The 24,118-nt window shown below is 45.6% G+C and overlaps 1 protein-coding gene across 1 annotated transcript in view; it reads right to left on the bottom strand.

The window, feature by feature from the left end:
* The window catches only part of LOC134354414 (perforin-1-like), a 57,227-nt gene extending 33,961 nt beyond the window's left edge, over nt 1-23,266 (bottom strand). Inside the window, exons 1-2 of the mRNA XM_063063415.1 lie at nt 23,074-23,266; nt 19,188-19,329 (exon numbers count right to left, since the gene is read on the bottom strand). Of these exons, the coding sequence (XP_062919485.1) occupies nt 19,188-19,199 (12 nt within the window). The 5' untranslated portion in view covers nt 19,200-19,329; nt 23,074-23,266. The remainder of the gene's footprint in view (nt 1-19,187; nt 19,330-23,073) is intronic.
* Between the last annotated feature and the right edge of the window lie 852 nt (nt 23,267-24,118).

Here is a 24,118-nt window from a genome sequence, read left to right as displayed (position 1 = left end):
ATCAGTGTACAGATCTCCCCCTGAGAGACACCGGTCAGTGTACAGATCTCCCCCTGAGAGAGAGGGACTGAGAGACACCGGTCAGTGCACAGATCTGCCCCTGAGAGAGAGGGACTGAGAGACACCGGTCAGTGTACAGATCTGCCCCTGAGAGAGAGAGGGACTGAGAGACACCGGTCAGTGTACAGATCTGCCCCTGAGAGAGAGGGAGTGAGAGACACCGGTCAGTGTACAGATCTGCCCCTGCGAGAGAGTGAGTGAGAGACACCGGTCAGTGCACAGATCTGCCCCTGAGAGAGAGTGAGTGAGAGACACCGGTCAGTGTACAGATCTACCCCTGAGAAAGAGTGAGTGAGAGACACCGGTCAGTGTACAGATCTCCCCCTGAGAAAGAGGGACTGAGAGACACGGTCACTGTACAGATCTGCCCCTGAGAGAGAGGGACTGAGAGACACCGGTCAGTGTACAGATCTCCCCCTGAGAGAGAGGGAGTGAGAGATACCGGTCAGTGTACAGATCTGCCCCTGAGAGAGTGGGAGTGAGAGACACCGGTCAGTGTACAGATCTGCCCCTGAGAGAGAGGGAGTGAGAGACACCGGTCAGTGTACAGATCTCCCCCTGAGAGAGAGGGAGTGAGAGACAGCGGTCAGTGTACAGATCTGCCCCTGAGAGAGAGGGACTGAGAGACACCGGTCAGTGCACAGATCTGCCCCTGAGAGAGAGGGACTGATAGACACCGGTCAGTGTACAGATCTCCCCCTGAGAAAGAGGGACTGAGAGACACCGGTCAGTGTACAGATCTCCCCCTGAGAAAGAGGGACTGAGAGACACCGGTCAGTGTACAGATCTCCCCCTGAGAGAGAGGGACTGAGAGACACCGGTCAGTGTACAGATCTCCCCCTGAGAGAGAGGGACTGAGAGACACCGGTCAGTGTACAGATCTCACCCTGAGAGAGAGGGAGTGAGAGATACCGGTCAGTGTACAGATCTGCCCCTGAGAGAGAGGGAGTGAGAGACAGCGGTCAGTGTACAGATCTGCCCCTGAGAGAGTGGAAGTGAGAGACACCGGTCAGTGTACAGATCTGCCCCTGAGAGAGAGTGAGTGAGAGACACCGGTCAGTGTACAGATCTGCCCCTGAGAGAGAGGGAGTGAGAGACACCGGTCAGTGTACAGATCTTCCCCTGAGGGAGAGGGACTGAGAGACACCGGTCAGTGTACAGATCTCCCCCTGAGAGAGAGGGACTGAGAGACACCGTCAGTGTACAGATCTCCCCCTGAGAGAGAGGGACTGAGAGACACCGTCAGTGTACAGATCTCCCCCTGAGAGAGAGGGACTGAGAGACACCGGTCAGTGTACAGATCTCCCCCTGAGAGAGAGTGAGTGAGAGACACCGGTCAGTGTACAGATCTCCCCCTGAGAAAGAGGGACTGAGAGACACCGGTCAGTGTACAGATCTCCCCCTGAGAAAGAGGGACTGAGAGACACCAGTCAGTGTACAGATCTCCCCCTGAGAGAGAGGGACTGAGAGACACCGTTCAGTGCACAGATCTCCCCCTGAGAGAGAGGGACTGAGAGACACCGGTCAGTGTACAGATCTCCCCCTGAGAGAGAGGAAGTGAGAGATACCGGTCAGTGTACAGATCTGCCCCTGAGAGAGAGGGAGTGAGAGACAGCGGTCAGTGTACAGATCTGCCCCTGAGAGAGTGGGAGTGAGAGACACCGGTCAGTGTACAGATCTGCCCCTGAGAGAGAGTGAGTGAGAGGCACCGGTCAGTGTACAGATCTTCCCCTGAGAGAGAGGGACTGAGAGACACCGGTCAGTGTACAGATCTCCCCCTGAGAGAGAGGGACTGAGAGACACCGTCAGTGTACAGATCTCCCCCTGAGAGAGAGGGACTGAGAGACACCAGTCAGTGTACAGATCTCCCCCTGAGAGAGAGGGACTGAGAGACACCGTCAGTGTACAGATCTCCCCCTGAGAGAGAGGGACTGAGAGACACTAGTCAGTGTACAGAACTCCCCCTGAGAGAGAGGGACTGAGAGACACCGGTCACTGTACAGATCTCCCCTGAAGGAGAGGGACTGAGAGACAGCGGTCAGTGTACAGATCTGCCCCTGAGAGAGAGGGAGTGAGAGACACCTGTTAGTGTACAGATCTCCCCCTGAGAGAGAGTGACTGTGAGACACCGGTCAGTGTACAGATCTGCCCCTGAGAGAGTTGGACTGAGAGACACCGGTCAGTGTACAGATCTCCCCCTGAGAGAGAGGGACTGAGAGACACCGGTCAGCATATTTCCCTCCAAGCTGTGCGCACGTACACGCCGTTTTCAACCAGCGCAGAAAGGAAATTAATGTGCGCACAAAAAGTTTGTTACCTAAAATAATTTAGTAATTAATAATTATACTTATTGAAAATTACCTTTTAGCTAACTGTTTCTGTTAAGTAGTTAGTCGGTTTTTCAACTACCACAATGCACGTCACTAATTTACGTCACCTTACCTTTCCTGTTCTGGTTTGTACAGCTGCATCATGGCGGCAGCCATGTTTGGCGGACAATGTTCATATCATAAAGTTTACAAAGATCTGTTTCAAATCCTGTAGATAGCTTACTAAGTCTTTATCGGAAAAAATATTGATTTACAAAGTCGAATTCAAAAGAAGCGAAGGGCGTGAAGCGCAAACGAACCGCAAATTTATTTAAAGTTGAATGGCTTCACAAAATAGTAGAAACTGCTACACCGAAAGCTCATGAGGTCATGAACATTCAGCTACGAGAAATATTTTGTGTGATTCTGAAACTGGAGTTATCTGTTTGTATTATCGTGATGCGAAATTTACTGGCGAATTTGCTAGTGGAAAGAAGTGGGATGATATTTGGAAACTTGACTTTTTGAAGCATCATTTGGCAAGTAAATCACATTTGGACGGTTTACAAAAGCTCAGGCGACAGAACCTGTCATTACCCGTTACCGGAGTGCTACGCATGTTACGGTTGAGTGCAGATGAGCGAGAGCGAAAATGATGAAACCCAGAGGAGATCAAAGTTGAGGTATAAGAATGGTCAGCTTTTGATTTCTTCACAATTGCAGATTGTGACTTCACATTTGGCGGTGAACCAGTTAATGCCTTGTGTCTAAAACATCATGATTTTCTAGTTAAAAATATTGTGATAGTTAGACAGTTTAATGATTTCAACTTTTCCGTGCAAGAAAAAATTAAATCCAAACCGATTTCAAACTTCGCTCAAATGGTGGCATTTGTACTGCAAAATGAACAGTTTTGTGACCTTGCACAGCTGACGGACATTGGGGGAACCTTTTATGCGTCTAGTGCGGAATGTGAGCGAGGTTTTAGCCTAATGGTAGAGACCCGGATGGTAGTTTGCCTCCCTGGTGCCAGGATCCAGGATATTTCTGATCGCGTCCAAGATATCCCGAGGTGGGAGGGTGAGGAGCCAGAGGTCGTGGTACATATAGGTACCAATGACATAGGTAGGAAAAGGGAAGAGGTCCTGAAAGGAGAATATAGGGAGTTAGGGAGTTGAGAAAAAGGAGCGCAAAGGTAGTAATCTCGGGATTACTGCCTGTGCCACACGACAGTGAGAGTAGGAATGCAGTGAGGTGGAGGATAAATGCATGGCTGAGGGATTGGAGCAGTGGGCAGGGATTCACGTTTTTGGATCATTGGGACCTTTTTTGGCGCAGGTGTGACCTGTACAAAAAGGACGGGTTACACTTGAATCCTCGGGGGACCAATATCCTGGCGGGGAGATTTGTGAGGGCTACTGAGGTGACTTTAAACTACGATGGTCGGGGGGTGGGATTCAAATTAAAGCGACGAGGAGAGAAGAGGTTAGTTCACAAGAGGGGGATGGGAACAAGTGCAGAGAGACAGAGGGGTGTAAAATGAGGGTAGAAGCAAAAAGTAGTAAGGTGAAAAGTAAAAGTGGCAGGCCGGCAAATCCAGGGCAAAAATCAAAAAGGGCCACTTTTCAACATAATTGTATAAAGGCTAAGAGTGTTGTAAAAGCGAGCCTGAAGGCTTTGTGTGTCAATGCAAGGAGCATTCGTAACAAGGTGGATGAATTAAAAGTGCAGATTGTTATTAATGAATATGATATAGTTGGGATCACAGAGACATGGCTCCAGTGTGACCAAGGATGGGAGCTCAACATTCAGGGATATTCAATATTCAGGAGGGATAGACATGAAAGAAAAGGAGGTGGGATAGCATTGCTGGATAGAGAGGAGATTAACACAATAGAAAGGAAGGACATTAGCCGGGAGGATGTGAAATCGATATGGGTAGAGCTGCATAACACTAAACGGCAGAAAACGCTGGTGGGAGTTGTGTACAGGCCACCTAACAGTAGTAGTGAGGTTGGGGATGGTATTAAACAGGAAATTAGAAATGCATGCAATAAAGGAACAGCAGTTATAATGGGTGACTTCAATCTACATATAGATTGGGTGAACCAAATTGGTAAGGGTGCTGAGGAAGAGGATTTCTTGGAATGTACGCGGGATGGTTTTTTGAACCAACATGTCGAGGAACCAACTAGAGAGCAGGCCATTCTAGACTGGGTATTGAGCAATGAGGAAGGGTTAATTAGCAATCTTGTCGTGAGAGGCCCCTTGGGTAAGAGTGACCATAATACGGTGGAATTCTTCCTTAAGATGGAGAGTGACATAGTTAATTCAGGAACAAAGGTTCTGAACTTAAAGAAAGGTAACTTTGAAGGTATGAGACGTGAATTAGCTAAGATAGACTGGCAAATGACACTTAAAGGGTTGACGGTGGATATGCAATGGCAAGCATTTAAAGATCACATGGATGAACTACAACAATTGTTCATCCCAGTTTGGCAAAAGAATAAATCAGGGAAGATAGTGCACCCGTGGCTGACAAGGGAATTTAGGGATAGTATCAATTCCAAAGAAGAAGCATACAAATTAGCCAGAGAAAGTGGCTCACCTGAGGTCTGGGTGAAATTCAGAGTCCAGCAGAGGAGGACAAAGGGCTTAATTAGGAAAGGGAAAAAAGATTATGAGAGAAAATTGGCAGGGAACATAAAAACTGACTGTAAAAGCTTTTATAGATATGTGAAAAGAAAAAGATTGGTTAAGACAAATGTAGGTCCCCTACAGACAGAAACAGGTGAATTGATTATGGGGAGCAAGGACATGGCAGACCAATTGAATAACTACTTTGGTTCTGTCTTCACTAAGAAGGAGATAAATAATCTTCCGGAAATAGTAGGGGACAGAGGGTCCAGTGAGATGGAGGAACTGAGGGAAATACATGTTAGTAAGGAAGTGGTGTTAGGTAAATTGAAGGGATTAAAGGCAGATAAATCCCCAGGGCCAGATGGTCTGCATCCCAGAGTGCTTAAGGAAGTAGCCCAAGAAATAGTGGATGCATTAGTGATAATTTTTCAAAACTTTTTAGATTCTGGACTAGTTCCTGAGGATTGGAGGGTGGCTAATGTAACCCCACTTTTTAAAAAAGGAGGGAGAGAGAAACCGGGAAATTATAGACCGATTAGCCTAACATCGGTGGTGGGGAAAATGCTAGAGTCAGTTAACAAAGATGTGATAACAGCACATTTGGAAAGCAGTGAAATCATCGGACAAAGTCAGCATGGATTTGTGAAAGGAAAATCATGTCTGACGAATCTGATAGAATTTTTTGAGGATGTAACTAGTAGAGTAGAACCAGTGGATGTGGTATATTTGAATTTTCAAAAGGCTTTTGACAAGGTCCCACACAGGAGATTAGTGTGCAAACTTAAAGCACATGGTATTGGGGGTAGGGTATTGATGTGGATAGAGAATTGGTTGGCAGACAGGAAGCGAAGAGTGGGAATAAACAGGACCTTTTCAGAATGGCAGGCAGTGACTAGTGGGGTACCGCAAGGCTCAGTGCTGGGACCCCGGTTGTTTACAATATATATTAATGACTTAGATGAGGGAATTAAATGCAGCATCTCCAAGTTTGTGGATGACACGAAGCTGGGCGGCAGTGTTAGCTGTGAGGAGGATGCTAAGAGGATGCAGGGTGACTTGGATAGGTTAGGTGATTGGGCAAATTCATGGCAGATGCAATTTAATGTGGATAAATGTGAAGTTATCCACTTTGGTGGCAAAAACAGGAAAACAGATTATTATCTGAATGGTGGCCGATTAGGAAAAGGGGAGGTGCAACGAGACCTGGGTGTCATTATACACCAGTCTTTGAAAGTGGGCATGTAGGTACAGCAGGCGGTGAAAAAGGCGAATGGTATGCTAGCATTCATAGCAAATATTTTTTTTTAGATAGTTTAGAGTAGAGAGAATGCCAGGCAGGAAGTTGGAATGCTCCTCTTGCAGGATGTGGGAAGTCAGGGAGCCCTCCGGTGTCCCTGACAACGACTCCTGCAAGAAGTACATCCAGCTGCAGCTCCTAACAAACTGCGTTAGGGAACTGGAGCAGGAGCTGGATGACCTGCGGATCATTTGGGAGAATGAGGAGATTATCGATAGTAGCTACAGGGAGGAGGTTACGCCAAAGGAGCAGAGGACAGGAAATTGGGTCACTGTCAGGCGAGGGAAGAGGAAAGGGCAGGCAGAGCAGGGTTCCCCTGTGGCCATTCCCCTCAACAACAAGTATACCACATTGGATACTGTTGGGGGGGATGACTTACCTGGGACAAGCTGCAGTAGCCGGATCTCTGGCACTGAGTCTGGCTCTGCAGTGCAGAAGGGAGGGGGGAAAAGAGGAGAGCGGTAGTGATAGGGGACTCGATAGTTAGAGGTGCAGATAGGAGGTTCTGTGGTCGTGACAGAGAATCCAGGATGGTTTGTTGCCTCCCGGATGCCAGGGTCAGGATGTCTCTGAACAATTGCATGACATTCTGAAGTGGGAGGGTGATCAGCCAGATGTTGTGGTGCACATCGGTACCAATGACATAGCAAGGAAGAGTGAGGAGGTCCTGGAGAGTGAGTATAGAGAGCTTGGTAGGAAGTTGAAAAGCAAGACCTCGAGGGTGGTAATCTCAGGATTGCTACCTGTGGTAGGTGCCAGTGAGGGTAGGAATAGGATGCTCTGGAGGATGAACAAGTGCTGAGGAACTGGTGTAGGGGGCAGGGTTTCAGATTTCAGGATAATTGGGACCTCTTCTGGGGCAGGTGGGACCTGTACAAGAGAGACGGGTTACACTTGAACTACAGGGGGACCAATATCCTTTCAGGGAGGTTTGTTAGTGCTGTTGGGGAGGCTTTAAACTAGATTTGCAGGGGGATGGGAACCAGAGTGCCAGAGCTGACAGTGTGGCTGGGGTGAAAATAAATGATGTTAAAAGTTCAAGCAAATTCGCTAATAGAAAGGTTGTGAGTGGTGGTAAAAATCTCCTGAGGTGTATATATTTCAATGCTAGGAGTATTGCGGGGAAGGTGGATGAGTTGAGGGCGTGGATTGACACGTGGAATTATGACGTTATAGCAATTAGTGAAACTTGGCTACAGGAGGGGCAGGACTGGCAGCTTAATATTCCAGGGTTCCGATGTTTCAGATGTGATCGAGGCAGAAGAATGAAAGGTGGGGGAGTAGCATTGCTTGTTAGGGAAAATATTACAGCAGTGCTCAGGCAGGACAGATTAAAGGGCTTGTCTACTGAGTCCTTATGGGTGGAGCTGAGAAACAGGAAAGGTATGGCCACATTAGTGGGATTGTATTACAGACCACCCAATAGTCAACGAGAATTGGAAGAGCAAATCTGCAGGGAGATAGCAAGCAACTGCAGGAAACATAAAGTTGTGGTGGTAGGGGATTTTAATTTTCCATATATTGATTGGAACTCCCATACTGTTAGGGGTCTAGATGGTTTAGAGTTTGTAAAATGTGTTCAGGAAAGTTTTCTACATCAATATATAGAGGGACCAACTAGAGGGGATGCAATATTGGATCTCCTGTTAGGAAACGAGTTAGGACAAGTGACGGAAGTCTGTGTAGGGGAGCACTTTGGTTCCAGTGATCATAACACCATTAGTTTCAACTTGATCATGGACAAGGATAGATCTGGTCCTAGGGTTGAGGTTCTTAACTGGAAGAAGGCCAAATTTGAAGAAATGAGAAAGGATCTAAAAAGCGTGGATTGGGACAGGTTGTTCTCTGGCAAAGATGTGATCGGTAGGTGGGAAGCCTTCAAAGGAGAAATTTTGAGAGCGCAGAATTTGTATGTTCCTGTCAGGATTAAAGGCAAAGTGAATAGGAATAAGGAACCTTGGTTCTCAAGGGATATTGCAACTCTGATAAAGAAGAAGAGGGAATTGTATGACATGTATAGGAAGCAGGGAGTAAATAAGGTGCTTGAGAAGTATAAGAAGTGCAAGAAAATACTTAAGAAAGAAATCAGGAGTGCTAAAAGAAGACATGAGGTTGCATTGGCAGTCAAAGTGAAGGATAATCCAAACAGCTTTTACAGGTATGTTAAGAGCAAAAGGATTGTAAGGGATAAAATTGGTCCTCTTAAAGATCAGAGTGGTCGCCTATGTGTGGAACCAAAGGAAATGGGGGAGATCTTAAATAGGTTTTTTGCGTCTGTATTTACTAAGGAAACTGGCATGAAGTCTATGGAAGTAGGGGAAACAAGTAGTGAGATCATGGAAACTGTATAGTTCGAAAAGGAGGAGGTCCTTGCTGTCTTGAGGAAAATTAAAGTGGATAAATCCCCGGGACCTGACAGGGTGTTCCCTCGGACTTTGAAGGAGACTGGTGTTGAAATTGCAGGGGCCCTGGCAGAAATATTTAAAATGTCGCTGTCTACAGGTGAGGTGCTAGAGGACTGGAGAGTGGCTCATGTTGTTCCGTTGTTTAAAAAAGGATCGAACAGTAATCCAGGAAATTATAGGCCGGTAAGTTTAACGTTGGTGGTAGGTAAGTAATTGGAGGGAGTACTAAGAGACAGAATCTACAAGCATTTGGATAGACAGGGACTATTAGGGAGAGTCAACATGGCTTTGTGCGTGGCAGGTCATGTTTGACCAATCTATTGGAGTTTTTTGAGGAGGTTACCAGGAAAGTGGATGAAGGGAAGGCAGTGGATATTGTCTACATGGATTTCAGTAAGGCCTTTGACAAGGTCCCGCATGGGAGGTTAGTTAGGAAAATTCAGTCGCTAGGTATACATGGAGAGGTGGTAAATTGGATCAGACATTGGCTCAATGGAAGAAGCCAAAGAGTGGTAGTAGAGAATTGTTTCTCCGAGTGGAGGCCTGTGACTAGTGGTGTGCCACAGGAATCAGTGCTGGGTCCATTGTTATTTGTCATCTATATCAATGATCTGGATGATAATGTGGTAAATTGGATCAGCAAATTTGCTGATGATACAAAGATTGGAGGTGTAGTAGACAGCGAGGAAGGTTTTCAGAGCCTGCAGAGGGACTTGGACCAGCTGGAAAAATGGGCTGAAAAATGGCAGATGGAGTTTAATGCAGACAAGTGTAAGGTATTGCACGTTGGAAGGACAAACCAAGGTAGAACATACAGGGTTAATGGTAAGGCACTGAGGAGTGCAGTGGAACGGAGGGATCTGGGAATACAGATACAAAATTCCCTAAAAGTGGCGCCACAGGTAGATAGGGTCGTAAAGAGAGCTTTTGGTACATTGGCCTTTATTAATCATAGTATTGAGTATAAGAGCTGGAATGTTATGATGAGGTTGTATAAGGCATTGGTGATGCCGAATCTGGAGTATTGTGTTCAGTTATTACAGGAAATTACAGGAAGGATATAAATAAGGTTGAAAGAGTGCAGAGAAGGTTTACAAGGATGTGGCCAGGACTTGAGAAGCTCAGTTACAGAGAAAGGTTGAATAGGTTAGGACTTTATACCCTGGAGCGTAGAAGAATGAGGGGAGATTTGATAGAGGTATATAAAATTATGATGGGTATAGATAGAGTGAATGCAAGCAGGCTTTTTCCACTGAGGCAAGGGGAGAAAAAAACCAGAGGACATGGGTTAAGGGTGAGGGGGGAAAAGTTTAAAGGGAACATTAGTGGGGGCTTCTTCACACAGAGAGTGGTGGGAGTATGGAATGAGCTGCCAGACGAGGTGGTAAATGCGGGTTCTTTTTTAACATTTAAGAATAAATTGGACAGATACATGGATGGGAGGTGTATGGAGGGATATGGTCCGTGTGCAGGTCAGTGGGACTAGGCAGAAAATGGTTCGGCACAGCCAAGAAGGGCCATAAGGCCTGTTTCTGTGCTGTAGTTTCTATGGTTCTATGGCTCTATGGTAAGCGGATTCGAGTACAGGAGCAGGGAGGTACTACTGCAGTTGTACAAGGCCTTGGTGAGACCACACCTGGAGTATTGTGTGCAGTTTTGGTCCCCTAATCTGAGGAAAGACATCCTTGCCATAGAGGGAGTACAAAGAAGGTTCACCAGGTTGATTCCTGGGATGGCAGGACTTTAATATGATGAAAGACTGGATCGACTAGGCTTATACTCGTTGGAATTTAGAAGATTGAGGGGGGATCTTATTGAAATGTATATAATTCTAAAGGGATTGGACAGGCTAGATGCAGGAAGATTGTTCCCGATGTTGGGGAAGTCCAGAACGAGGGGTCACAGTTTGAGGATAAAGGGGAAGCCTTTTAGGGCCGAGATTAGGAAAAACTTGTTCACACAGAGAGTGGTGAATCTGTGGAATTCTCTGCCACAGGAAACAGTTGAGGCCAGTTCATTGGCTATATTTAAGAGGGAGTTAGATATGGCCCTTGTAGCTAAAGGGATCAGTGGGTATGGAGGGAAGGCTGGTACAGGGTTCTGAGTTGGATGATCAGCCATGATCATACTGAATGGCGGTGCAGGCTCGAAGAGCCGAATGGCCTACTCCTGCACCTATTTTCTATGTTTCTATGTTTCTAATGAATCAACTCAAAAACAAGCTGAGAAACCGTTTTGGTGAATGTCATTTGGATATGTTAATAAGAATCAAAAGCTATCAATTGGATGGAAGTTCTATTAGTTGAGATAGAGTTTACAAAGAATGGGTAAATGCCAAAGACAGGAGAGAGAAAAAATAACTGAGTGACTTAAATATGTAAGTTATTTTGTTGTTATTCCGTGCAGTATTATGTCAAATATTTTGTAAGTCTGCATAAACTGTGCCAAGTGTGCATTCAGCGCGCACATACTTTTGTCACAGGAAAAAAATTTGCACAACATAGTATTTTTGCGCACACTGACTACTAAAAATTAGAGGGAACATTGCCGGTCAGTGTACAGCTCTCCCCTGAGAGAGAGGGACTGAGAGACACCGGTCAGTGTACAGATCTGTCCCTGAGGGAGAGACTGAGAGACACTGGTGAATATTTGGTACTCTAAGTGCTGCCAGTCACCACTGGGATTTCTCCATCACTTTTCATTTTTGAAGGGCTTTGTCTTTAAAATTGGTGTCTCATGTGGAGTCATTTCATCTTTAAAACAGGCTCACAGTTTCTGGATGGGGAGAGATGGATTCTGTAGGAATTCCAGATAGAGCAATATCTTCTTTCATTGGGATTCTTAATGTGGGAGGCGTCTCTTTAAATGGGGTCTCTGTTAATGAGAGTTCTCATCTTTAATCAGGATATCTTCTGTTTAGCCCTGCCTAAACAGGATTTGTTACTGAGGTTAAACCTCTGTACAAGGGGTTTGATGTGGAGATTGTTTCCATGAAGAGTTTTCTGATCTTTCAGCCAGGACACTGATGTGCGATACTTTGAGTGTTGTGATACGAGAACCCAGTCTGTACAGAGTCCACCAAGTGAGGCCTCACCAGTGCTTCATAAAGTTTCACAATACATCCTTGCTTTTATATTCTAGTCCTCCTGAAATGAATGCTAACATTGCACTTGCCTTCCTCACCACAGGCTCAACCTGCAAATTAACCTTTAGGGACTCCCAAACCCTTTGCACCTCAGAGGTTTGTATTTTCTCCCCATTGAGAAAAAAGTCAACTCCTTCACTTCTTCTACCAAAGTGCATGATCATATATTTCCCAACACTGTATTCCATCTGCCATTTCTTTGTCCATTCTATTAATCTGTCTAAGTCCTTCAGTAGCCACTCTACTTCCTCAAAACTACCCGCCACTCTATCTATCTTCATATCATCTGCAAATTTTGCAGAGTTGTAGTTTGTGATGAGCTGCTTCACATCACCTTCACAGTGTGTGTGTGTGTGTGTGTGTGTGTGTGTGTGTGTGTGTGTGAGTGTGTGAGTGTGTATGTGTGAGTGTGTATGTGTGAGTGTGTGTGTGTGAGTGTGTATGTCTGAGTGTGTTTGTGAGTACGTGTGTGAGTGTATGAGCGTGTGTGTTGTGTATATTTGTGTAAGTGTGTGTGTATGTGTGGTCAGGTTGTGTATCTATGTATTTCTATGTCTGTGTTTGTATGTGTGTCTATGTTTTGTGTGTATTTGTGTGTGTGCATGTGTGTGGTCTGTTGTATGTCTGTGTGTATGTGTGTGTTGTGTGTGTGTCTCTGTATGAGTGTTTGTATCACACATCAGTGTCCTGGCTGAAAAATCAGAAAAATCTTCATGGAAGCAATCTCCCCATCAAACCCCTTGTACGCCAGAGGTTTAACCTCAGTAACAAACCCTGTTTAGGCGGGGCTTCACATCAGAAGATATCCCAATTAAAGACGGGAACTCTCATTAACAGAGACCCCATTTAAAGAGACGTCTCCCCACATTAAGCATCTGAATGAAAGAAGACATTGCTCTATCCGGAACTCCTACAGAATCCATCTCTCCCCATCCAGAAACTGTGAGACTGTTTTAAAGATGAAATGACTCCAGATGAGACACCAATTTTAAAGACAAAGCCCTTCAAATATTAAAAGTGAGGGCGAAATCCCAATGGCGACTGGCAGCACTTAGGCTACCAAACATTCACCAGTGTCTCTCAGTCCCTCTCCCTCAGGGGAGATCTGTACACTGACTGGTGTCTCTCAGTCCTTCTCTCTCAGGGGGAGATCTGTACACTGACCGCTGTCTCTCAGTCCCTCTCTCTCAGGGACAGATCTGTACACTGACTGGTGTCTCTCAGTCCCTCTCTCTCAGGGGGAGATCTGTACACTGACCGGTGTCTCTCAGTCCCTCTCTCTCAGGGACAGATCTGTACACTGACTGGTGTCTCTCAGTCCCTCTCTCTCAGGGGGAGATCTGTACACTGACCGGTGTCTCTCAGTCCCTCTCTGCCTCATGGGAGACCTGTGCCCTCACTGCTGCTACGTTACTCTGCAGTGGGCTGTTTTGATTTTTCTGTGCCCTGGTTATTGTTGTGGCCTGGGCTGTTTCGCCCCACACTATCTCCTCTCCCCTCTTGATCGTTTTTGTTTATTTATAAATTTTCTGGTGTCATGCTGTAGTTTTTGAGACTTCAGATCTGCTAACCACTGCCTCTGAATTATCGCGCCCCTCAGCACTGACGCTGATGCTGGTAGAGTTTAGTTTGAGGCTGTGCAAATAAATCGTTTTATTTTGAATTTTGTTTTTAAGTCAAACTTTGACTACAAGTTGGTTCTGGGCCCAGGTCACAGGCTTCGGCCTTCTTTGCTGCTCATTCTCTGCACCCAAGTACACCAGTTGGCAGAACGATCTCCCCTTGAGACTGCTCAGAGCTCTTGTTCTACTCTCAGCCTGACAATCTCCAACATAATCACCTCTTGGCAGTCTCCTGTCTGGGCTCACAGCCGTTGTTCTACCCTGAAGCTGACTGTCTCCAGCTCAGCACAAGTGCTGTTGGGCTGCTCTACCCAGCTCTCAGTTTTCATTTTATTCGCTCAGAACCCAAAACCTGGATTGGCCGTTGCTGTCTCTGCTGGCCTCGGGACACAGGACTGAAAGCTCCAGTACTGATCTCCGGCTTGATCCCCAGTTTGGTCATCAGCCAGCTTTGGGCCTAGTGTCCAACATGAGAGCTTAGGCCCAGGTCACCTTCAGCCAGGTGTCTGTCTTGTTTCCAGGCCGAGCTGAGCCCACCTGCTCGGGCGTCAAGTCCTCAGTGAGGGAGTTTGTGGTGGGTTCTGGGCTATCCATTCATGGTGCTAATTTCCCAGCCCCAGGCCGTTTCCCCAGACTCACAGGCTGTTTCTGGAGGTGAGAAACATTGGGAAAGTCAGAGCTCTCTGGCACCCAGTGGGCAATGGGCGGGGGGGGGGGTTGCTCTGTTGGTAAAAAATGAAATCAAACTCTTAGAAAGAGGTGACATAAGATCGGAAGATGTAGAATCGTTATGGGTAGAGTTAAGAAAGTGCAACGGTGGAAAGACCCTGATAGGATTTATACATATAGGCCTCGAACAATAGCCGGGTTGTGGGATATAAAATTCAACAGGAAATGGAAAAGGCTGGTAGGAGTGCCTTGAGGGAGGAGTTGGCCACATTTGTCTGGAAGGGGACATTAGCAGGGATGATGCCAGAACAACAATATCTGGAGTTTCTGGGGGCAATTTGGAAGGAGCAGATCAATCACAAAGGTGAAGAAGTATTCTAAAAAGAAGATAATGCAACCATGGCTGACAAGGGAAGTCAAAGCCAAAAAGAGGACATATAATATAATAAAAAATACTGGGAAGCTTTTCTGAGGATTTGGAAGCTTTTAAAACCAATAGAAAGCAACAAAAAAAAAATATATGGAGCGAAAAGATTAAATATGAAACCAAGCTAGGCAATAACATCAAACAGGATACAAAGATTTTTCACACATATAAAGAGTAAAAGAACAGATATTGGACCACTGGAAAATGTTGCTGGAGTAGTGGTAATGAGAGACAAAGAAATGGCCGACGAACTTAATAAATATTTTTCATCAGTCTTCACTGTGGAAAACACTAGCAGAATGCCAAAAATGCGAGTGTCAAGGGACAGAAGAGAGTGCTTGCGAAGCTGGAAGTTCTGAAGGCAGATAAGTCACCTGGACCAGATGGACTTCATCCCAGGGTTCTGAAAGAATTTAGTGAAAAGATTGTGGAGGCAGCAGTAATGATCTTTCAAAAACCACTAGAATCTGGAATGCTTCTGGAGGACAGGAAAATTGCAAATGTCACTCCACTCTTTAAGAAGGGAGAGAGGCAGAAGAAAGGAAATTATAGGCCTGTCAGCCTGACTTCAGTGGTTGGTAAGATATTTGAGTCTAATATTCGGGGCGAGGTTTCGAGGTACTTGGAGGCACATGATAAAATAGGCCAAAGACAGCATGGTTTCCTTAAGAGGAAATCTTGTCTAACAATTCCATTAGAATTCCTTAAGGGAATAACAGGTAGGATAGACAAAGGAGAATCAGGTTTATTATCACTGGTATATGTCACGAAATTTGTTAACTTAGCAGCAGCAGTATAATGTAATGCATGACAATTCAAAGAAAAATAAGTACATTAATGACAGTAAGTATATAGATGTATATTAAACTGTTCAATTTAAAATAGTGCAAAAACAGAAATAATATGTATTTTAAAGAGTGAGGAACTGTTCATGGGTTCAATGTCCATTTAGGAATCAGAGAGCAGAGGGGAATAGCTAACGTTATTTAAACTAGCTGGCTAGCTGCTCAGGAGCTACTCTATTGCAGACGTCCCACCTCTCCCGGAAATTGATGGTGCTACCTCCCTGAAATGAGTTTTTGCAGGGTGGGATGTCTGGTCTGTGTGTGTGTGTAAGAGACTGTATGTGTGTGTAGTGTTATGTGCATTTGCGTAAGTGTGTGCATGTGTGTGCCTGTGTGTATGTTGTGTGTGTGTGTGTGTCTCTGTGTGAGTGTATGTATATGTGTTTGTGTATGTGTGCGTGTCTGTGTCTCTTTGTCTGTTGTGTGTGTGTGTGTGTGTCTGTGTCTGTGTGTGTGTGTGTTGTGTGCGTCTGTGTGTGTGTGTGAGTGTGTGTGTTGTGTGCGTCTATGTGTGTGTGTGTGAGTGTGTGTGTTGTGTGCGTGTGTGTGTGTGTGAGTGTGTGTGTTGTGTGCGTGTGTGTGTGTGTGTGAGTGTGTGTGTTGTGTGCGTCTGTGTGTGTGTGCGTCTGTGTGTGTGTGTTGTGTGCGTCTGTGTGTGTGTGTGTGTGTGAGAGTCTGTGTGTGTGTGTGTGTGTGTGTGAGTGTGTGTGAGTGTGTGTGTTGTGTGTGTGAGTGTGTGTGTTGTGTGTGTGAGTGTGTGTGTTGTGTGTTGTGTGTGTGTGTGTGTGTGTCTGGTCTGTGTGTGTGTGTAAGAGACTGTATGTGTGTGTATGTGTTATGTGCATTTGCGTAAGTGTGTGCATGTGTGTGCCTGTGTGTATGTTGTGTGCGTGTGTGTTGTGTGTGTGTGTGTTTGTGTGAGTGTGTGTGTTGTGTCTGTCTGTCTGTCTGTGTGTGTGTCTGAACATCTACACACATTTCTCTGCCAGTGTTTGAGTGTGTACACCCAGGTCTCTCTGGAGCTCTGAATCTGAGTGACTGTGTACATTTCAGGTCCTTATGGGTCCTTACAAACATTTCACTCCCTGACGCCCAAGCAGGTGGGCTCAGCTCGGCCAGGAAACAGGACAGACATCTGGCTGAAGGTGACCTGGGTCTGAGGTCTCACGTTGGACACTAGGCCCAAAGCTGGCTGATGACCAATCTGGGGATCAAGCCGGAGATCAGTACTGGAGCTTTCAGTCCTGTGTCCCGAGGCCAGCAGAGACAGCAACGGCCAATCCAGGTTTTGGGTTCTGAGCGAATAAAGTGAAAACTGAGAGCTGGGTAGAGCAGCCCAACAGCACTTGTGCTGAGCTGGAGACAGTCAGCTTCAGGGTAGAACAACGGCTGTGAGCCCAGACAGGAGACTGCCAAGAGGTGATTATGTTGGAGATTGTCAGGCTGAGAGTGGAACAAGAGCTCTGAGCAGTCTCAAGGGGAGATCGTTCTGCCAACTGGTGTACTTGGGTGCAGAGAATGAGCAGCAAAGAAGGCCGAAGCCTGTGACCTGGGCCCAGAACCAGCTTGTAGTCAACGTTTGACTTAAAAACAAAATTCAAAATAAAACAAGTTATTTGCACAGCCTCAAACTAATCTCTACCAGCATCAATGGCAGTGCTGAGGGGCACGATAACTCAGAGGCAGTGGTTAGCAGGTTTGAAGTCTCAAAAACTACAGCGTGACACCGAAAAAGTTATAAATAAACAAAATTGAGCAACAGGAGAGAGGAGATAGTGTGGGGCGAAACAGCCCTGACCACAACAATAACCAGGGCGCAATAAGATCAAAATAGCCCACTGCAGAGTAACATAGACAGCAGTGAGGGCACAGGTCTGCCCATGAGGCAGAGAGGGATTGAGAGACACTGGTCAGTGTACAAATCTCCCCCTGAGAGACACTGGTCAGTGTACAGATCTCCCCCTGAGAGAGAGGGACTGAGAGACACTGGTCAGTGTTCAAATCTCGCCCTGAGAGAGAGGGACTGAGAGACACCGGTCAGTGCACAGATCTCCCCCTGAGAGAGAGGGACTGAGAGACACCGGTCAGTGTACAGATCTCCCCCTGAGAGAGAGGGACTGAGAGACACCGGTCAGTGTACAGATCTGTCCCTGAGAGAGAAACTGAGAGACACCAGTGAATGTTTGGTAGTCTAAGTGCTAGCAATCACCGCTGGGATTTCTCTGTCACTTCTCATTTTCGAAGTGCTTCAGCTTTAAATTTGGTGTCTTGTGGGGAGGCATTTCATCTTCAAAACAGGCTAACAGTTTCTGGATGGGGAGAGATGGATTTTGTAGGAGTTCCGGATAGAGCAATGTGTTCTTTCGTTGGGATTCTTAATGTGGGAGGCGTCTCTTTAAATGGGGTCTCTGTTAATGAGAGTTCCCGTCTTTAATTGGGATATCTTCTGATATGAAGCCCCGCCTGAAAAGGTTCGGTTGCTGAGGTTAAACACCTGTACAAGGGGTTTGATGTGGAGATTGTTTCCATGAAGAGTTTTCTGATCTTTCAGCCAGAACTCTGATGTGTGATACTTTGAGTGTTGTGATACGAGAACCCAGTCTGTACAGAGTCCAGGCAAGTGTGATATCTCATCACAATCTCCAATGCTCATTCTCTGTGGTCTAACACTGTTCTTGCTACCAGGAGCACATCTCTTCTCCAGAATGTTCTTTGAATTGAACATTAAAATATAATTTTCATAAGGACGCATAAGGACCCAAAATGTACACAGTCACTCAAATTGAGAGCTCCAGAGAGACCTGGGTGTACACACTCATACACTGGCAGAGAAATGTGTGTAGATGTTCAAACAGACAGACACACACACACACACACACACACGGACAGAGATGTGCAAAAGATCACAACCACACTCATCGTATCAACCTCCATCTTAAATACACCCAATAAACTGGCTCCCGTAGCTGTCAGCGGCAATGAATTCCACAGATTCGGCACCTTCTGGCTAAAGAAATTTCTCCTCATCTCTGTTGTAAATGGACATCCCTCAATTCAGAGGCTGTGCCCTCTGGTCCAGACTTTCACACAATAGGAAACACGCCCATTCTATCTAAACCTTTTAATATTTGATAGGCTTCAAAGAGATTCCCCCTCATTCTTCTAAACTCCAGCAAGTACAGGCTCAGATCTACAAAATGCTACTCATCTGTTTCATTTCTGAGATCATTCTCACGAACCTCCTCTGGACCCTCTCCAATGCCAGCAAATGTATTCTTAGATATGGGGGCTGAAACTGCTCACAGTATTCCAAGTGTGGTCTGACCAATGCCTTATAAAGCCTCAACATTACATCCTTGCTTTTATATTCCAGTCCACTCAAAATGAATGCTAACATTGCATTTGCCTTCCTCACCACTGACTCAACCTGCAAGTTAACCTTTAGGGAACCCTACACGACGACTCCCGAGTTCCTTTGCAATTCTGAGTTTGGAATTTTCTCTCCATTTTGCCTTTATTCCTTATGCCAAAGTGAATGACCACGCACTTCCCTACGTTATATTCCATCTCTCACTTCTTTGTGTATTCATCCAAGCTGTTTGACACTGAGATACATCCTGGGATGTGCTGGGACCTATCAACAGTGATGTAATCTGGGGTTATCATTTGTGTTGGGTCTTTCAACATCAGACACCCCTGCCCAGGTGACCCAGACAGGGGTGATCAGACCTGGCTTGTGTCCCAGTGGCACTGGTCCACGGATCTTACCTCTTGATCCATAGACACCTGGAGGCTTGCTCAGCAGTCTCTGTGACCATTTTGATGGCTCTTTTTAAAGTCCGTATGCAGACATTCATCACCTTCGGTACCTGTCTTTCAAATTCCATCATCCAAATTGTTGGCAAGTAACCTGAAAAGAAGCAGTCCCAACACTGATCAATTCAGCAGCCAACCAGAAAAGGTTCTCTTTATCCCCACTATTTGTCCCCTGCCAGTCAGCCAATCTTCCATCCATGCTAGTACTACGGGCTCTTATCTCGTTAAGCAACTTCATGTGCAGTACGTTGTCAAAGGCCTTGTGAAAATCAACGTACACCACATCCACTAATTTTCCTTTGTCTAACCTGCCTGTTATTTCCTCAAATTCCAACAGATTTGTCAGGCAAGATTTCCCCTTAAAGACACCATGCTGACTTTCACCTATTTTATCATGTGCCACCAAGTACACCAAAATCTCGTCCTTAATAATTGACTTCAACATCTTTCCAACCACTGAATTCAGACTAACTGCCTCCTTTTTCCTTTCTTCTGCCACCCTCTCTTTTTAAAGACTGGAGTGACATTTGCAACTTGCCCGTAATCCAGAACCATTCCAGAATCTAGTGATTCTTGAAAGATCATTATTAATGCCTCCAAAATCTTTTCAGCTACCTCTTTCAGGACCCTGGGCATAGTCCAGATGGTTTGGGTGACTTATCTACCTTCAGACATTTTAGCTTTCGAAGTACCTTTCCCTTAGTAATAGCAACTACATTGACTCCTGTCCCCTGACGTTCCATTTCTGGCATTTAGCTGGTCTGTTCCACCGTGAAGACTGATGCAAAATACTTATTCAGTTCATCCATCATTTCTTTGTCCCTGTTTCTACCTCTGCAGCGTCATTTTTCAGCGATCCAATATCCACATTCATCTGTCTTCTACAAATTATATCTCTGAAAAAAAATTATAACCTCTCTTATATTATTAGATTACCCCCATATTTAATCTTTTCTCTCTTTTTGGTTTTTTTAGTAGCCTTCTGTTGCTTTTTGAAAGCTTCCCAATCCTCTACTTTTCCACTAATTTTTACTATATTATATGCCCCCTCTTTTGCTTTTATGCTGTTTTTGGCTTTACTTCTCAGTCATGCTTGCCTCATCTTCCCTTTAGAATACTTCTTCTTCTTTAGGATGAATCTTTCCTGAGCCTTCTGAATTTCCCCTAGAAATTCCAACCATCGCTGTTCGGCCAACATCTCTGCTCGTGTCCCCTACCAAACAACTTTGGCCAGCTCCTTGCTCATAGCTCTGAAATTCCCTTTACACCGTAATTAGATTAGATTAGATTATGAGGACACTCAGTCCTCATTTATTGTAATTTAGAAATGCATGCATTAAGAAATGATGCAATGTTCCTCCAGAGTGATATCACAGAAAAACAGGACAAACCAAAGTCTAACACTGACGGAACCACATAACTATAACATATAGTTACAGCAGTGCAAAGCAATACCATAATTTGATAAAGAGCAGACCATGGGCACGGTAAAAAAAAAGTTTCAAAGTCCCGATCGACTCCGAATAGTCCCCGATAGCAGGTGGCAAAAGGGAGAAACTCTCTGCCATAAACTTCCAGACACTGACAACTTGCCGATGGCTTAGAAGCACCCGACCACAGCTGACTCTGAGTCCGTCCATCTGGAAACTTTGAGCCTCCGGCCAGCCCCTCCGATATAGCCTCCCGAGCGCCATCCTCTGCCGAGTGCCTTCGACCTCACCCCGGCTGCCGAAATAAGCAAAGCCGAAGACTTGGGGCCTTCTCTGGAGATTTTGGACCACACAGTAGCAGCGAAGTGGACATTTCAGAAGTTTCTCCAGATGTTCCTCCGTACCCTCATGTCTGTCTCCACCAAATCAGAATTGTGCACGGTACCCTACTTTACACATAATAGATATCATTCACCGGAGTGTCTGCGCACATTGCGTCTCATTGCCATCTTCTCCTCCTCCTCTGATACATCAGAATTTAGCTTCTCCTTCTCAAAGTGCAGAGTGAATTCTGTTATATAATGATCACTGACTTCTAAAGGTTCCTTTACCTTAAGCTCCCTAATTAAATCTGGGTCATCATATAACACTCAATCCAGCGTTGTCATTCTCCTAATAGGTTCAAGCACAAGCTGCTCTAAAAACCATCTCATAGGATTTCTACAAATTTCCTCTCTTGGGATCCAGCACCACCTGAATTTTCACAATTTACTTGCATATTGAAATCCCCCATGATTTCACAAGCCACAGCGATTCGCTCTGGAGAGCGTTATCACACTCCAGGTCAGACAAGAGATAATCCAGGTCAGGTTTCAGACCACAGTACCCAGGTAGATCCTTCGTATGATGGCGGTGGTGAGGAGGCAGAGAAGAAGAGGAAGGTCAAGTGGACAGCAATGGCAGATGAGAAGGCTTGGTGTGTGTTTGATGAGGATATCAGTATGATGTTGGAGAACACTCTCAGGGGAACATCGAGGAGACAGTTGGAAGTGATGGGCAATATGATTTACGATGTTGGAAAGTACAAGTTTGGCTTGGTTGAGCTGAAGAAAGCAAAGCCTACACAGTAACCAAGCAGGCACCAGAAGGAGATTAGTAGGTTGAGGAGAGAGCTTAGATCGTTGAGACAGAGGTGAAAGGTAGCAAGTGAGGGTGACAAACCAGGGCTTGCTGATCTCCGGGAGCATTGTCGAATAAAGTTAGCATCAACCAGCAGGGCTGTAGCTGAGGCAGCAGAGACAGCAGAGACAGGATCAGCATCGGTGTGACCAAGTATGTCCAGAGGGGCAGTTAGTCGGACAGTGTATCCAGCTTTTGCAAACCCTTCAGCAGTTGCATAGACACCTGAAGAGTAGACTATCTGTTGGAGGGAAGTGACCAACAACTCTGATAGAAGCAGATGCCAAGTTTTTAAGCTCACCAGTGGGAGGTGGTGCTTTAGCACTGCTGGCCCACCACCTCGAGGGAGTCTTGATCATAAGTGGGCTGAAACTCCTAAAGACAGGTGGCAGATCAACTGATGATACCATGGGTGATAGCACAGGACAGTCAACACCTTAGTCCACGTGTATTTTCAATTCAATAGCATTACTTTTTTGACATACCTTTACTATCTCCTGCTACAACTTGACGCTCATGTCCTGTCTATTGTTCAGAGGCCTGTATATAATTCCCATCAGGTTCTTTTTACCCTTGCAGTTTCTTAACTCTGCCCATAAGGATCCTACACCTTCCAATTCTATGTCACCGCTTTCCAAGGATTTGATTTCATTATTTACCAACAGGGCCACACACCCACTCTGCCTACCTGCCTGTCCTTTTGATACAAGGTGTATCCTTGGATGTTAAGCTCCCAACGATGATTTTCTTTTAGCCACAACTCAGGGATACCTAAAACATCATACTTGCCATCTCTAACTGCACTACAATATTATCTACTTTATTCTGACTATTGCGTGCATTCAAATATCACACTTTCAGGCCTGTATTCCTCACCTCTTTTGATTTTGTCCCCCTGTTGCACTTTAACTCATCCAACTGACTGCAATTTTCCCCCTATCACCTTCTTGTCCTTCCTCGCAGTCTCCCTACACACTGCATCTAATTGTATAGCAACTGCCTCATTCTCACACTTTTCACTTTGGTTCCCATCCCCTTGCTAAATTAGTTTAATCCCAACACATCACACATCCACAAAAACAGAAGAAAACCCCAAAGAATGAGTGACTGTAAAATCTGAGAGCCCCAAAGCCCCCTCTCCCCCTCCCTCACACAAACAGTGTCAAAGAATCAACCTTCCCCCTCCACCCCATCCACTTTAGCAGGAAGTATCAGCTCCCACCACCCACCAAGCAACAGCAAAGCCTCCAAAGAGAGACCAGATCTTCCTTCTCCCGGGACGCCTCAGTTGGTGACACTGGCAGGGAATCGGTTGTCCGCAGGGCCGCGCAGAATGGCGCTCAGGAGGTGCACATCTTCAGGTCGCTCCTGGGGAACGTCAGAAAACAGCTGGTCCGTGAGCTCCAGGAGCAGGACCTCGTCCGTGATGAGTGCAGCTACAGGTCACAGACTTCAACAGAATCCCGGTCACCTTGAAAAGGGGAAAAAACAAGACATTAAAGAGAACTTAAGCTGTTCCTGTAGATGAACTCGAAAAAGCTGCCATTTGGTGACATTAGTTCGGCCAGAGTGTGTGCATTGAGCTGAGAGGGGATATCATCAAAGGATATACTTTGTATTGAAAGGGCAGGCAGGAAGATATAGGTGGTGGTGTGGCTTTGTTGGTAAGAGATGGAATGACATCTTTAGAAAGAGGTGACATAGGGTTAGAGAATGTCGAATCTTTGTGGGTGGAGTTAAGAAACTGCAAGGATAAAAAGAACATTATGTGGATCATATATAGCCCTCCAAATTGTAGCCAAGACATTGGGTTGAGTTTGCAAGGGGAGCTGGAAAAGGCATGAAATAAAGGTAATGACGCAATTATAATATGCAAGGAGATTGGGAAATCAGACTGGCGTCAGATGGCAAGAGAGGGAGTTTATTGAATGCCTACGAATGGATTTTTAGAGCAGCTTGTGCTTGGGCCTACTTGGGGAAAGGCTGTCTTAGATTGGGTGTTGTGTAATAACCCAGATCTTATTAGGGACCTTCATGTAAAGGAACCCTTAGGAGGCAGTGATCATAATATGATTGCGAGGGAGAAGCATACCTCACATGTATCAATATCACAATGGAATAAAGGGAATTACAGAGGCATGAGAGAGGAGCTTGCCCAGGTGGGTTGGAGGGGGACACTGGTGGGGATGATGGCAGAGCAGAGTTGGATGAAGTTTCTGAGAATAGTTCACAAGGTGCAGGATAGATATGTCCCACAGAAGAAGTTTCTCAAAT

The sequence above is a fragment of the Mobula hypostoma genome, chromosome 11, assembly GCF_963921235.1.
Source record: "Mobula hypostoma chromosome 11, sMobHyp1.1, whole genome shotgun sequence".
NCBI lineage: Eukaryota > Metazoa > Chordata > Chondrichthyes > Myliobatiformes > Myliobatidae > Mobula > Mobula hypostoma.
Note: the sequence above shows the minus strand (reverse complement) of the source record. Positions and strands in the feature narration are given on the sequence as shown.